Source organism: Esox lucius, chromosome 15 (assembly GCF_011004845.1).
Source record: "Esox lucius isolate fEsoLuc1 chromosome 15, fEsoLuc1.pri, whole genome shotgun sequence".
Taxonomy (NCBI): Eukaryota; Metazoa; Chordata; class Actinopteri; order Esociformes; family Esocidae; genus Esox; species Esox lucius.
Window position 1 is genome coordinate 19,914,916 of NC_047583.1, and position 14,589 is coordinate 19,929,504.

Genomic DNA, 14,589 nt, shown 5'->3' on the forward strand with positions numbered 1-14,589 from the left:
AGTATTCAACCCTACTAGAGATAAAAGCATGGATGAGCTTCTCTTGGTCTTTTTGGGACACCAAGCTCTTGATTCTGGCAATATTTTTAAGATGATAGAATGCGGTTTTGGTGACCACTTTGATATGACTGATAAATGTGAGGTCTGAGTCTATCCAAACACAAAGATAACGCACTTGGTCCCTGGTTTTTAGGGCCCGGGAATCCAGCTCTTTACTAACAATAGTTATTTTCTTTTTGTTGCCAAACACAATAATCTCTGTTTTATCTTAGATTAATGGTAGACAACTTTGGTTCATCCAGGTATATGTGCTCTACAGGGGGTTTCTGGTTTTCTAAATGCAGTGAGACGTCCTCTCTGGTTGAAATACAGAAACAATCCAAATCTTGAATTGGCAAGGCACCCAGTCCAGATTGAATGCCCTGGAAAGTTTATACGGTTTTCCTACTAGACTGGATGAACCGGTCATTACATGTATTCATACAAAGGGAAGATACATGGAAGAGCTAAGATCAAAAAGGCCAGTTCCTCTTCTAAACACAGACCCAAAGATATCTTCAAAGCCTGTAGCCAAAATGCATAGTACGTTGGTGTGCAAACTAGTCCACACATCCCATACTGGCTGTCTGTGCAACTGTACCTACCTCACATTTACTCGTAGACTTTCATATACAGGCTCCTTCTGTTGACTTAATGGTCCCAGGAGAGCATGGAAAGAAGATTGCGGCGTCAGGATTTTAATGCACACAGTGCACTTTGGGGTGGTTACAGGCGGATGGAAATGGGCAGGTTATGGAAAATCTAATGGAAGTGTTTGACTTCAAATGGAAGCTGGCCCACACTCCTACACAGTAGGAGGCGGTAATGCACCAATAGTGTTGGGTATTAACCGGCGGAAACCACCGTTACAAATCCACAAAAGAAGAAGAATATCGCGACAGATTTACCTCATCTCAAACTCATTTACGACGTACCGTACTGCAGTTTATTTACATGTCTCTGTTCTTCCTGCCCTGAAAATATGTTCAAGAAGAAACCGCGAAGAAATTTTAGGCAAAGAAAGGGAGAATCAACTGACGAAGATGAACAGAACGGAGAATCCGATGGAAGTAGAACACAAGCGTCCGCTGATAGAACGAAACCCTCTACGTTGCCGCATAACCGGGGGGTCAAATTTAGTTCGAAGGGAGAACGAAACAAGTCGGACTCGAGTTCTGAAGACGTGGGAGAAGTTCATGAAACGTTCTCAAATACTATAATATCGCATCACAGCAAAGAGTGCAAGGATGAACGACAGAAGAAAGAAAATGTTCTCAGCTTCTCTGATGATAAGGATGGTAGGCATTGGCTTTTCTTTTATGCTGTTAGTGAAGCACAGGCCTTGTGCGTATTTCAAACGTCAGTCTTTACAGGTGGTTAGTACATTTCATAAACAAGCGTCCTCCCACTTGTCCTTCCTCGTTACTGTGGTTTGCTATAGAAACATAGGCAAGATAAATGCCAGCACTATGTATTTTCCCGGACTTTCCTTTCACGTCTACAGTAGTTCCATTGTGCAGATGTAGGTAACAGGAGAGGGGTGAATCTCAATTATATTTTCTTGATTCCTCTCTCCTTGCCTTCTCATAACGCGTTGAAAGGGAAGATCCGAGGAGAGTTACTTCGGCATACTTTCAAAGGGGTCTGAGGAGGGAGGACTTAAGAGAAAAGAGCTCTTGAGATTGACCTGGGGTTTTCGCAAGTGTAGTAAACCCGTTGTCTTCATTCAGAGATCTATAATAGTTCATCATAAACATATTTGATCATTTAACCTCTCTTCATTTTAAGTATCTGAGTTCAAGTTGAAGAAATCGTCAGAGAAGGCTGTGGTCTTCCAAGCCAGAAGGAAAGAAGCTTCCCCTGCAAAGACGTCCAACATTAATGGTAAAGAACATCAGCTTTTACAGTGTCGTCCATAAGTATTTGAACAGTGAAATAAGTTTAGACTGTAGTTAGCTTAAAATTAGGGTTTCTATGTCTTATAACAAACAGTAAACCATATAGGAATTCAGTATCTGTTAGTTTTGGGGCAGTTCTGTCTTGTCTTTGGCAGACTGAATTGCATGCTAAATTTGATTAATCCGGGTGATTGACTTGGTCAGTCCAAAATTTTAACTGACAGCTTAATGGCGCTGAAAATCTCCTCGGTGTTGTTGGCAGTATGTTTTGGGTCATTGTCTACGTTTAGAGGCATTTGGTTGGACCTGAACAGGTTTCTGTACACTTCAGAATTCATCTTTTTGCTTCTAATGCAGTCAAATGAAGACAAGTGAGCCATTTCCAGTCAACACTACCTCCTCCATATAATCAAATATGAGGTGGTATGCTTTCTCTGTGCTTTCCTCTCTCCTTCACTCTGGTACATTATTAAAAACCTGTAACCTGGCTTTTCTGTTCCTGAGGCTGTCCAGTGATTTGCTTGTTGTGGTATGTTGTAGTCTTGTGTTTGTTACTCTTTGTCACAGCTATGTCTACATCCTTGAGTGTTATTAATCTGTTCAACATTTGAAAAGGGTGTTTTCTTCATAATTTAAGGCGTTATTCGGTCATCCTGTACTGTGGTCTTCTGTAGTCTATCAGGTCATTTGCTATTCCTGAGCTCCCCAGTGCGTTCTTGCTTCTTAACAATGTACCAAACAATGGACTTAGACACCAAGTGTTCTGGCTATATCTGGTTGTGGTTATTCTTGCACAGTTTATGGTTTATGAATGAAAATTCCCCCAAATGAACGCTGACTGTCTGGTCTCTAACCTCTTAGTCAATGTTTCAAATCTAATGTAGCCTGCTGTAATAGAGAGCCAAAACAACATAATTTAATTGTCCAAATGCTTAGGGACCACAGTGTGTTTGTCACAACTTTAATTTCCACTAGAACAAAGTGTATTCTGCCGTCACCGATATGGCCTGCAGAACTGCGCTATAGTTATGTCTCTGTTGACTCCAGCAAGGAGAGATGTGACTGTGGTGGCGTCCCCAAGAGAGAGGTCCGATAGCGACGTCTCAGGAGAAGAACTGTCCCCAGAGAGTGACGGAGATGACAAGTCGACCATGTCCAGCTCTGCCTCCTCTGTGTCAAGCAGCTCCTCCAAGTCCTCCACTCAGAAACATAAACCAGGTCAGTATCACAGTAATATCTGGGCATGGTCTCTGAAGGGAAGGCTCTATGTGAAATCAGAGCTACAATCCAAGTGTTTAATTTTTAATTGCCATATTGTTAATCATTTTACATTGGTGTTATTTTAGCTAGGGTGGTCCAGTGATCTAACCCACTGCATCTGGTTAACATCATTTCTGCTGCAGCGTGTGTTCTAGTCTGACCTACCGCACATTCGGCAAAAACATCTCCCTTTGACCACTCCTGCCCAATAAAGCATAAAATGACTAGTATTTATCAGACACTCTTATCCAGAGTGATTTATTTAGTAAATTTCTAAGAGTTAAGTGCCTTGCTCAATGGCAGAAATCTTGTTGGCAGCTTTGGATGAGATCCCATCTGTTGTTGTGTAGTGGTGATCCCAGATGCGAGGAGTATCCAGGCTGCCAGGAGGCGCCGTCAGCAGGCCAGGGCCCAGACAGACTACATCTCCCTGGGGAGAAATGGTGAGAGCTCCCCAAGGACGCCGGACCACCAGGACCTCGAGGAACGCAGCGATGACAACTGTGACGACGACGAGCCCGACGACCACGAGCGCAGGATCGAGTTCGCCCCACGGTCTAAAACCATCAGGGAACGGATTGCAGAGAAGATGGGTGAGAGAGGAGTGGGAACAGGAGGAGAAAATAGCATGACTAGTCTTGGGTTTACCGGTGAACGTTTTAGTTGTTTTGAGACACAAAATTAGTCCAGGACACAAATAACAATATCAACTATCAAACCCTGGATGATGTAAGCATTGGTTGGATAGTGTTGGATGAGTATTAACACTGAACACCTTTTTGGCTGGGGAGCTGGATTCGGTTGTCTGAGTCGACTTCGTAGTCCATGTTAACACTAGAGGGAGAGGGAGGTTGTCTTCCTCTTTTTTTTTGTGTCTGTTCTGTGGCTCAGTTCCTGCCTGTGTTACTACAGGAGCCAGTAATAGTGATGACAGTGGCTCCGATGACCAGGAGAGAGAAGACAACACCTTATGGGAAGAGCAACAGATCGGGAAGGGCGTTAAGAGACAGCCCGGGGAGCAGGTATGTAATGCTAAACCCTTTGCTGCATCTCTGTCATTCCACCACCAGTTGTCTAACTCTTGCCCCCCCCCCCCCAGAGTCCGTCAGGCAGTGAAGGGAGCGGCTCTGTGCGGAGCAGCAGGAGCAGGCGGAAGCAGAGAGTAGACATCCCAGAGTGTCTGCCTCCTGTCAGCCTCAGCATGGTCAAAAAGAGGATCGCTGGAAAGTGCGTTAACTGATTTATTTATTCTGCTCGCCGTCCCGACACTGGCCTCTCGATGCTGTATGTTAAGTGCCTAAGATGCATGGCCAGATGTCTGGAGGAGGTCTCCCTTAGGCTGTCTTCCCCTGACTCCGTCCCTGCTTTCCTCCCCTCCATCAGGCTGTCTGATCTCCGGGAGGTCCACAGGGCGCACGAGGCAGAACTGCGGAGGATGGAGTGGGACATGGAAAGCTCTAGAACGTCTCTGGAGAACCTTGAGAGCGGCTCCGCCGACAGCCAGCTACGGTTCTACCGCACCACCAACGCCTACGTTCAGAATCTAGTGGAATGTCTGCGAGAGAAGGTCAGGGGGCTTCCGGGTTGAAGTGTCAGTTAGCACACTCTGGTGCTGAATGTGTGCTAGGTTTTTGAAATTTCGAATGAAACAAAAGTAAAAAATACATTTTATGATGTTATTTAGGTGGTGGAGATCAACAGCGTTGAGGTGGACATGCACACTCTGCTGTCTGAACAGGCAGACGCGCTGTTGTCAAGGAGACGGGAGGCCGTGCATCAGGAGTCATCTCGCCTACAGCAGCTCAGCTGTGAGTGGTTTTAGTCTGGGCGCATGCATGTCTTTGTCCATCTGCTAACATGGGCTTGTACTCACTCCGGGCGGTGCTAATCATTGAAAGACGGGATGTGAAATCTCCAACATTTTTCACCTCCTCCTGCTCTCCTAATTACTTGTAGATTCGGGGGATGTTTAAGGTTTGTCTCACACTTGCCCCTGAACCTCCTCTCTGTAGATGCCACTGATCCACCTGATGAAGGTGGCTCAGAGAAAAGCGAGAATGAAGAGCCAAATAAAAGGTGAGTGAGAACACTTGTGCACTGTGTTGACTGATCATTTTTTTAATTGGCCAATAAAATCACAGTTAAACAATGAAGTCACCCACCCGTGTTAGGTGTTTAAAGATTACAGAGATGAATAGTCTGACTTCTGAAGCTGGGAAATAAGTTTCCATTGGAACACAGCTCGAGTGTAGGGGTTTGTTTATGGTACCACTCTGCTCCATGCACCTCATCTGCTGCTTCCATAGGAAGTTCCTCCAGTAGGTGCTGCCTAACGCCATTCAGCATTTAGATTCACGTATTACAAAATGTTTTTCCACCAGTTAGTATGGTCTAGCATGTGCTCTGATTATCTCTTTCCAGTGAGGAAGACAATGAATGCCTGCTGCCCGACAGTAAGTCTTCACCTGAGGAAGAGGCCGAAGTGCAGAAGGAGCGAGGTAAGGGTTGTTGGTGCCCAGGCTGGCGTGAACCAGTGTCCTCCTTGTGTTTTTGAGACAGCTTGATTTCAGATCAGCATTTAATTAACGGAAGCATTTATATTGAGAAATGGAACACATGGAAAATTCAAATAAGAAATCTCCTAAATTCATAGATTTATCACGTTCCTTAGAAAAGTAATGCTAGTGTGTATTATTAATGTTTCGTTTAACCTGTTCTTGTTTATTCGACTCAGGTCTACATCCAACTCTGGTTAACTCGGCTATCTACTTTGGTAGATGCTGATTTCCATGCAGCTGTTAGTTGTCTGAATAAATTCAGCGCCTTGTATTTCCACGACACGTGCTCTCAGAATTGACCGTGTTTCCACTGGTCTGTCTTTACCCAGCGGCGATCATGGTGCGGTGCCAGGGTGTGTTCAGCGACGTGCAGGAGGACTTCTGGGATGTGAAGAGAGTTCTGTCTCGATTCGACGAGTGGAGGAGAGCCTTCTCAGAGACCTACCACTCTGCCTACATCAGCCTCTGTCTGCCAAAGTTACTCAACCCACTCATCAGGCACCAGCTGATAGGCTGGAACCCCTTACAGGTAGGGCACACTCCCTTTTAACAAACCCAGCTCTGGTGGTAAGTCTTACAGTTTGGACCAGTTTTCACCAGAATCGGTCGTTATATAAGAACTGGGAGCCCTGGGGGTTTCTGTTATCAGATGATGGGCTCCTAATCCAAGCTTGATGCCTTGACTTTTAGGAGCTTGTTGAGAACTGTGTGTTGTGTTGAGAACAGTGGAATGCATGTTGGATTGGGTGACGTTTGATAACTAGAAACTGTTGAATACCAGGCTGGCCTCAGCATTCTGGGTGGCTTGTAGGGGTTTTGTTTGCAAACACAGGGAGCCCTGTCAGTGGTGAGTTGTAGTAGCCATTTTTTGTTGTTTATCTAATGGGACTGTTCTCTGTGGTTTTCTATGATTGTGTATTATAACCCAACACCTTTTCAATACAATTTCATAAATAGGCTACGATATCCGTGCCGTGCAAAGAGTCCAATAGGTCTTCTAGAATGTTTGGTATCTGTTGTCATATTGGGTGTGTGGGTGCATTTTAAGTGACAGTCCCATTTCCTGTCCCTGCGTGAGCCAGGCTGCTGCGGAGGACTTTGAAGCTCTGCCGTGGTTCTCTGCTGTGGAGACCTTCTGTCACGGACAGGGATACCAGGAGGCAGAGCACACGGACCGGAAAACACAGCCTGCTATCATAGAGAAGACTCTGCTGCCCAAGATACAAGGTCAGTCCGTTCACACGTGCTCTAACACAATCTCATGCCTTTTTTGAAAGTGTTTTACTAAACTTAACTTGAACACAACATCTAAACTTTAACAATAATAATATACTTTGTGAGCATCGACCAAATATCCCAGGATCTTAAGACGCACACGTGTGTGCATTTCCACCCGTATTCACTAACATAACTGACGTGCACATCTCAATGTTTTCGATGAACTGACTGGGCATGTCGTTTTCTGGAAGTGTGTCTCACTTTAATGTGTCCCCCTCTGGTTTCTCAGGTTTTGTGGAGTTGGTGTGGGACCCTTTGTCCAGCCGTCAGTCTTTGTGTCTGTCTGCATTGTGTTGCAGGCTGCAGGAAGACTACTCTTTGTTTGAGGGAGAACAGAGCAAGCCAGTCAAGGTGACCGTTAAAACTGCTTTCTCAGTGCTGAGCCCATGGTCCAGCAGTACTGCTTCCTGACAGTCACATGGACAGTACTGCTCCTCAAAAATGTTATTATAGTTTCTGTTTTCCAACTAAAGCATTTTCTACAGCACATTAAATACAACCCGGCCCTAGTTGTTATGAGTGAACCAGGTGTTGCCTAAACAAATGATTTCCCTTCTTATCCATTCATTAATAATCTTTAACTGTGAGAGCTAGAATAAAGAGGCAGACTTGTCAGGATAACCTGCCAATGGGATTCATGGTGGAACGTAGGATAGTTTAGCAAGTCAACCAATTAGATGTATTTAGGGCAACTGTAGTTCAACTATTAAACTCAAATCAATACCTACTAATTTTCAGCTCCTTGTCTTAACCAGGCGAAGGGTAGCGAACTAGATATCTGGTACTGTTGAGCTACGGGAAGAAAGATTTTGTTGCAGTGTGTTATCAGAACTGGGTTGGAGCCTGCCTGTCTGCCCACATTAGCCGGAGGCTTGCATGCTGTTATCTGGTCTGTGTGGCGCAGATTTCCTGCTGCAGTACTGCTGTGAGGATCTTGTGCTGCTAGTATTATACGTTCTACCATATCACAGCCATTCTAAGAAAGTTGTTCAAGCAAATACCAATCTAGATTTGAGTCTCTGATACAAATAAATACAATACTTGAAAAAGATTTACCCAACCCAGTATTCTGGTCACAGAATAGTTGGTGCTTTGAATCTACATGGTGAAACTTTGCTGTAGTTGTGGTCTTCAGTGAGGCACTTAACCCCAATTCATACTTAAAGTTGCTCTGGATATGAGTCTGCTAAATGACAAAAATGTAAACGTTGAATTGAGGTCATGAAGTACACACTAGTGACTGGCTGTAGTCTGAACAGTGAAAGAACTTTTTGAACCTTAACCAACTTCATGTGGTTGTCTTGGTTGGTCTGGCATTCTGAGTTGATGCATGCTGCAGCGTGAGGCATGCTGCAGCGTGGCTTTGAATCTGGCCCACTGCTCTTCCAGCAAAAACTCTCTGCTGCCTTTTTTATACTTGTTCAATAAATCATTAAAATGCCTTGAAAATGTATGTATCGTTACATTTATGTTAACACACTGTGTGCCACAATGCAAATTAGCCTGGTTCTCGTTCTGTCCTCTTCCCAGGCTTTTCTAGAAGCTGTGAGTGAGAGATTGAGGAGTTTTGTGGATGATGACATCTTCATTCCTCTTTACCCTAAGAAGTGAGTGTATCCACCACATGTATTTTTTTCATTTTAATGCAGTTGGATATTTTCCAGTTCATGTGTTAACAGCAAGCGTGTCATAGATTAGCTCCCTTTACCATAACTTCCTGGGGTTTGACAGGTTTTTAGACGACAAGTCATCTCCCCAGAGGAGGTTCAGAGACCAGCAGTTTTGGACAGCTGTGAAGGTACGTAACTATACTTATTTGACAATTTTCCAAGAGAGAGCAGAGAGGGGCTGTGTACTGTAGTGACAACCTCTGATGATAGTGAAGTTAAAAAGAAATGCCCTGTAATATTCTGTTAACTTGTACACCAATAGTGTTGTGACCTTGCCCTATGCTTGTATTTTTGCAAAATATTCTCAAACAGATAATTTGAAAAATGCTCTGGAAAATTATGTCAGCAGTTGGGGCTGGCCAATCAGTAATCTTGTAAAGGATGGGCAGGCCAGTCTGTGGTCACTTTCTTATATTTGTATACACCAACAGTGTTCTGTGGTTGAAGTACAACAATACCAGCCCTAAACACACAAAAAAAAGCAGCTTTTTTTTAACCATTGATTGGAAATGATGGGAAAAGTATTTAATTCATATTGCAAGTAATATTAATAGGTACTGGAAACGCTGAGATCTGGAAACGCTGAGTGATTTAAGAGAGGATGTCAGCTACTGCTCTGTGTGTGCTACTAAGTGCAGATACCATCTGAATCTAGAATGCTTTTCTGTCTATCTTTGTAACGAAAAGCTGTTGTTGGTCTCCGATCTTGTGGATCAGCTCTTAGGTAACATGGCCCAGTGGAATAGTTTGTTACCTGAACACGTTCTGAAAGAGCTGATGTTGGACAAACTCCTGAACCGCTACCTCATGATGACCCTACTCAATGAGACCCACTGCCTGGACTCTGTCCGCAAATGTAAAAAGGTGTGTCTGTGTATTGCTTGTTTCTAATGAAGTATTGTCTCTGCAGGTTTCAGTGTGTCTGCTAGGGTTCACTCTGACGTCAACCAGTTATTGAAGGGGTGTCATTCAAGTTCTTCTAAAATGTAATAGAGTTTAACTTTGTCTCCCTCTCTTTGTGCAGGTTGCAATGTATTTTCCTCAGTCCTGGTTTAAAGACCTGAGCTCCTGTCCCTCAGAGCTGAAGTCGTTCAGTGAACATCTCCTTCAGACAGTCCATTCAGTCTGCAAACAGCAGCCTAACCACCCCAACACACGGTATCACTGCCTACGGATCTCTGTTTACCTTTAGGATATAGGCAGAATCATGGGGAAATGTTCAGGGTACTTTGATTCTATTGTATGTAATGGGGTTTTTGTTTCCTGTAGGGCCATGGTAAGCGATGTGCTGACTGTTCTGGGGAGCATCATGGCCTGGGACAAGGTGGCAACGATATCAGACAAATATCATTACAAAGACCTCGTGGACACACTCAACTTATCATATTAGTCTCCTACTTTGTCAACCATAGAATGTCATTTGTAATTTTGTATAATTTTTAACTGGTCTTTTAAAAAAATAAATATAAAATGTCTGTTTTGTATATTTGGCCTTGTTTATCTGCAACTATTATTTTTTTGCCTCTGTTACATCTTTCAGAAAAAGTTTGATTTGTAGCTTCATCCCAAGAATGAATATGCATCCATCTGACCTTGTAAACATTTGTTTAATATGTCCATGTGTCTGTATAAGAGGAACAAATAAGGAAGTATTTTTTTTATTGATGCACTCGAAAGGTATGAAGGTTAATGCTAATTAGAGGAACCGTTTTGCACGCGTTTTCACTACGATCTTTTCATAATGGTAACACTAACGGTCTCCATGGAAACACCAAGCTTGATTAAGAGGAGAATGTAGCAGTCGGAAGTTATTTTTAATTTGGATTGACAAGATTGGTCATTATGAACCAGTTTCATAATTTAATAAATGACTGTCTAATCGATACTAAACATGTGGAAAGCGCCGCGATTCTGGTTGCCAAGACCGCAACCGTAACCGCCGCATCTGCAAGATTTCAGGCAAGTTCATGGCGCTTTTGCGTCGTGTTTTATCAGCAGACAGAAGTGTTTACAGTACAAACTTGTATATTTGCTCTTTGATAGTCCTCTGTAAACCGGTTGCCAACGCAACTATAAGAGTACACGTTATGGAATGTCATATAAATAGATAACAGAATCGTCATATGCCACGGCATTCAGCCAGTTAGCATTCACTATTAAAACTCGGTGGTTTGCGTTCTATTACGCCTACCTATTAGTGGGCATTGCTGTAGCACTGCTTCTATGACAGATTGTGCAGAAAAGTATGTCTAGAAGCTTAAAGCAGCAGAATAGATCTATTCTAAGCAGAGAAATAAGTGAATTAATCTTGACGTATCTAAATAATTAATTGGACATAAAAAGCACTTTTCTAGGCACTCAAAGCAATTTAAATAGTAAGGAATAGAGGCTCCCCTCTTCCACCACCAATGTGTAGCACTCACTTCCTCAAGGAGTCCTGTCGGTTTCAGTGAATTACTGCAGCCAATTGACCCCTTGAACACACTTTAGCTATCAGGTGGACAGATGAGTAGTAATACAGTCACCTAAAGGATTATTAGGAACACCTGTTCAATTTCTCATTAATGCAATTATCTAATCAACCAATCACATGCTTCAATGCATTTAGGGGTGTGGCCCTGGTCAAGACAATCTCCTGAACTCCAAACTGAATGTCATAATGGGAAAGAAAGGTGATTTAAGCAATTTTGAGCATGGCATGGTTGTTGGTGCCAGACAAGCCGGTCTGAGTATTTCCCAATCTGCTCAGTTACTGGGATTTTCACGCACAACCATTTCTAGGGTTTACAAAGAATGGTGTGAAAAGGGAAAAACATCCTGTATGCGGCAGTCCTGTGGGCGAAAATGCCTTGTTGATGCTAGAGGTTAGAGGAGAATGGACCGACTGATTCAAGCTGATAGAACAGCAACTTTGACTGAAATAACCACTCGTTTCAACAAAGGTATGCAGCAAAGCATTTGTGAAGCTGCAACACGCACAACCTTGAGGCGGATGGGCTACAACAGCAGAAGACCCCACCGGGTACCACTCATCTCCACTACAAATAGGAAAAAGAGGCTACAATTTGCGCAAGCTCACCAAAATTGGACAGTTGAAGACTGGAAGAATGTTGCCTGGTCTGATGAGTCTCGATTTCTGTTGAGACATTCAGATGGTAGAGTCAGAATTTGGTGTAAACAGAATGAGAACATGAATCCATCATGCCTTGTTACCACTATGCAGGCAGGTGGTGGTGGTGTAATGGTGTGGGGGATGTTTTCTTGGCACACTTTAGGCCCCTTAGTGCCAATTGGGCATCGTTTAAATGCCACGGCCTACCTGAGCATTGTTCCTGACCATGTCCATCCCTTTATGACCACCATGTACCCATCCTCTGATGGCTACTTCCAGCAGGATAATGCACCATGTCACAAAGCTCGAATCATTTCAAATTGGTTTCTTGAACATGACAATGAGTTCACTGTACTGAAATGGCTCCCACAGTCATCAGATCTCAACCCAGTAGAGCATCTTTGGGATGTGGTGGAACGGGAGCTTCGTGCCCTGGATGTGCATCCCACAAATCTCCATCAACTGCAAGATGCTATCCTATCAATATGGGCCAACATTTCTAAAGAATGCTTTCAGCACCTTGTTGAATCAGTGCCACGTAGAATTAAGGCAGTTCTGAAGGCGAAAGGGGGTCAAACACAGTATTAGTATGGTGTTCCTAATAATCCTTTAGGTGAGTGTATATGCCAGTAGTGATATATACCAGTGCCATAGAATCTTAAATGACCACAGAGAGTCAGGACACCAATTTAACATCCCCTCCGAAAGATCGCCCCTGACGCATAGCTGTCTTCTCTTAACTCTGGGGCCTTGGGATTTGATTATTAGACCCGACTGAAGAGTCCCCTTACTGGCCCTCCAACACTTTCCAGCGGCATCTGGTCTCCCATCCAGCAGGTGAATCAGCTGCCTCCAAAGCACTTGTACTACAGTTGGAATTCACTCCCCTCCACTGTCTTTCACCGCTGTCCATCGCAGCATCACGTGTTTAATAAACAAATAAAACCAGATCAGATATTGGTGTAAATCTTGTAACTTGACAGGTTCTTCCGTCACAAGCCCAGATGTTTGTAGATGCTTTCAAGAATACGACCTTGACCAGAGAGCGGGGCTTCCACTTCCAAGACAAGGCGTATGCGTGCGTCCGAGCTGACAGGAACTCCATCTACTGCAAATATGTCAGTCTTATGCCCAACACAATTTACAAATATCAAAGTATTATAGCCTGTAGATTTCCAGCAGTGATTTTGCTGTATTATAGTTCAGTATGTTTATACTGACCTGTCATCCCTATAGACCCTGTGGTGTCTGTTGTGTTTGGTTTTCCCCTTGTTCTGTGCTCATATACTGTACTGGAACCAGACCTTTCCATTGTGAGATCTGTTCTGATGGATATCTCCTACAACAGGCTACACGTGGCCTGATAATGGTGAAGACTGCCCTTTACATTATAGTTGCCACTTACAATGACAGCATGTACCCCAGCGTGTGTGTGGAGGCCGTCGAGAAACTAGGTAGGAAGACGTCTGTGGTGCTTCATGCAACATACACAACATGTAATCATACAGCTTTTACACAAACTCTGTGTGATTGTCCACTTGGTCACATATTTGTTTAATGTTTGACTAATATGTACGTTTGTTGCATTTCAGCTGTTTATCTCAAGGAGAAGGGCAAATGAAAAAATGACAAGCAGCATCTGATGAACGAAGCGGATAAACTAAACTGGTTAAGTTGAGCAGCTGCCCCCCCCCCCCCTTTCATGTTTTAGACAATCTGCTGAGGACGAACATGTTGAGGGGAATGTCAGTGTGATTGTCAGTGTAATCCTCTGTCACAGCACACACTTTTGACCACTAGGTGGCAGTAAAAAGTCATTCAAACCAGCTGTGTTCCATGAATGGGTTTGAGTGCAGAGATCTTATTTTGGCTTATGTCCAACCCTTCTCGGCAAGAGCTTTTAGGTGTACCTGCTTCAGTTCTAGAACTGCTACGACACACCTGATTCTACTCCTCAGCCGCCTGACCGGATTTTGAAGCCTTGTTGCTAAGTCCTGGTTAAACAGTCTGTGTTCCTCTCATTTCAGACATTCTGTTCAAACGCTCCAATTATACAAAAAGCCCTCTGGTCATTACATGATTAACCTAGCTACACACTCTGACTCGCACATACATACTTTTTTGACTGGCACAGACTTAATGATTGTTTTTGAGTTGGAGTTGTGCAAATTAATTTCTTCATGAGAGCAAATAAAGGAAATTTGTTTCAGAGAGTGGTCTGTTCAACTGAGCCTGGATGAAACCTGTCTAGCCTTGTGGTTAAACCCTCTATATGAATCAGACACACTCAGATTTTACTATGCTTGCTGCCCCCTAAGCATACAAAATCACATTTTTAACCCCAAAAACCTAAACCAAACCACTAACCCTGATTTTAAACAAAATCATTATTTTAACCCTGAATCTGAACCATTAGCCAAAAATAGCTTTTCCCCTTATGGGGACAGGAATACATTGTCCTTGAATAACTATCTTGTTCTGGTTGGTGTTTGATTTACACCAATACAGTAAAACCTGCAATATATTAAAATCTGCAGACCCCCCTGCCCCATACACACACACACACACACACACAGACAGAGCCTGTATCATCCCTAACCCAACAGGCCCTGAGGTGAAACCCACAGTAAAGCCAATATGACAGAGGAGCCAGTGGACAACAGGCTTGGTGATATGTCTGAGTTTGTTAACCAATCTCTGTCTGTACTCTGGCCAATACACACACATGACTAACGGGAACGCACAGTAGCAGAAACACACTGCTGTCGCTCTTC

At 43.6% G+C, this 14,589-nt stretch overlaps 2 protein-coding genes across 3 annotated transcripts; both read left to right on the forward strand.

Moving 5' to 3' along the window:
- The first annotated feature begins 936 nt into the window (after positions 1-936).
- Positions 937-10,189, forward strand: gcfc2 (GC-rich sequence DNA-binding factor 2). Its single transcript, XM_010878588.5, has 18 exons — positions 937-1,337; positions 1,828-1,923; positions 2,985-3,155; positions 3,548-3,790; positions 4,110-4,219; positions 4,297-4,424; positions 4,581-4,764; positions 4,882-5,005; positions 5,210-5,273; positions 5,619-5,695; positions 6,085-6,284; positions 6,838-6,982; positions 7,263-7,384; positions 8,564-8,640; positions 8,765-8,831; positions 9,421-9,567; positions 9,728-9,861; positions 9,973-10,189. Exons 1-18 carry the CDS (start codon positions 1,022-1,024, stop codon positions 10,091-10,093), a joined length of 2,526 nt encoding a protein of 841 aa, XP_010876890.2. The 5' UTR covers positions 937-1,021; the 3' UTR covers positions 10,094-10,189.
- A 268-nt stretch (positions 10,190-10,457) lies between these two features.
- pfn4 (profilin family member 4) lies at positions 10,458-14,024 on the forward strand. 2 transcript variants are annotated; one of them, XM_034297366.1, is made up of 5 exons: positions 10,458-10,662; positions 12,584-12,652; positions 12,799-12,933; positions 13,164-13,269; positions 13,408-14,024. In XM_034297366.1, exons 1-5 carry the CDS (start codon positions 10,546-10,548, stop codon positions 13,434-13,436), a joined length of 456 nt encoding a protein of 151 aa, XP_034153257.1. In that variant the 5' UTR covers positions 10,458-10,545; the 3' UTR covers positions 13,437-14,024. The 2 variants fall into 2 exon arrangements, with proteins under 2 accessions (XP_034153257.1, XP_034153258.1); XM_034297367.1 differs by lacking the exon at positions 12,584-12,652.
- Positions 14,025-14,589: the final 565 nt, after the last annotated feature.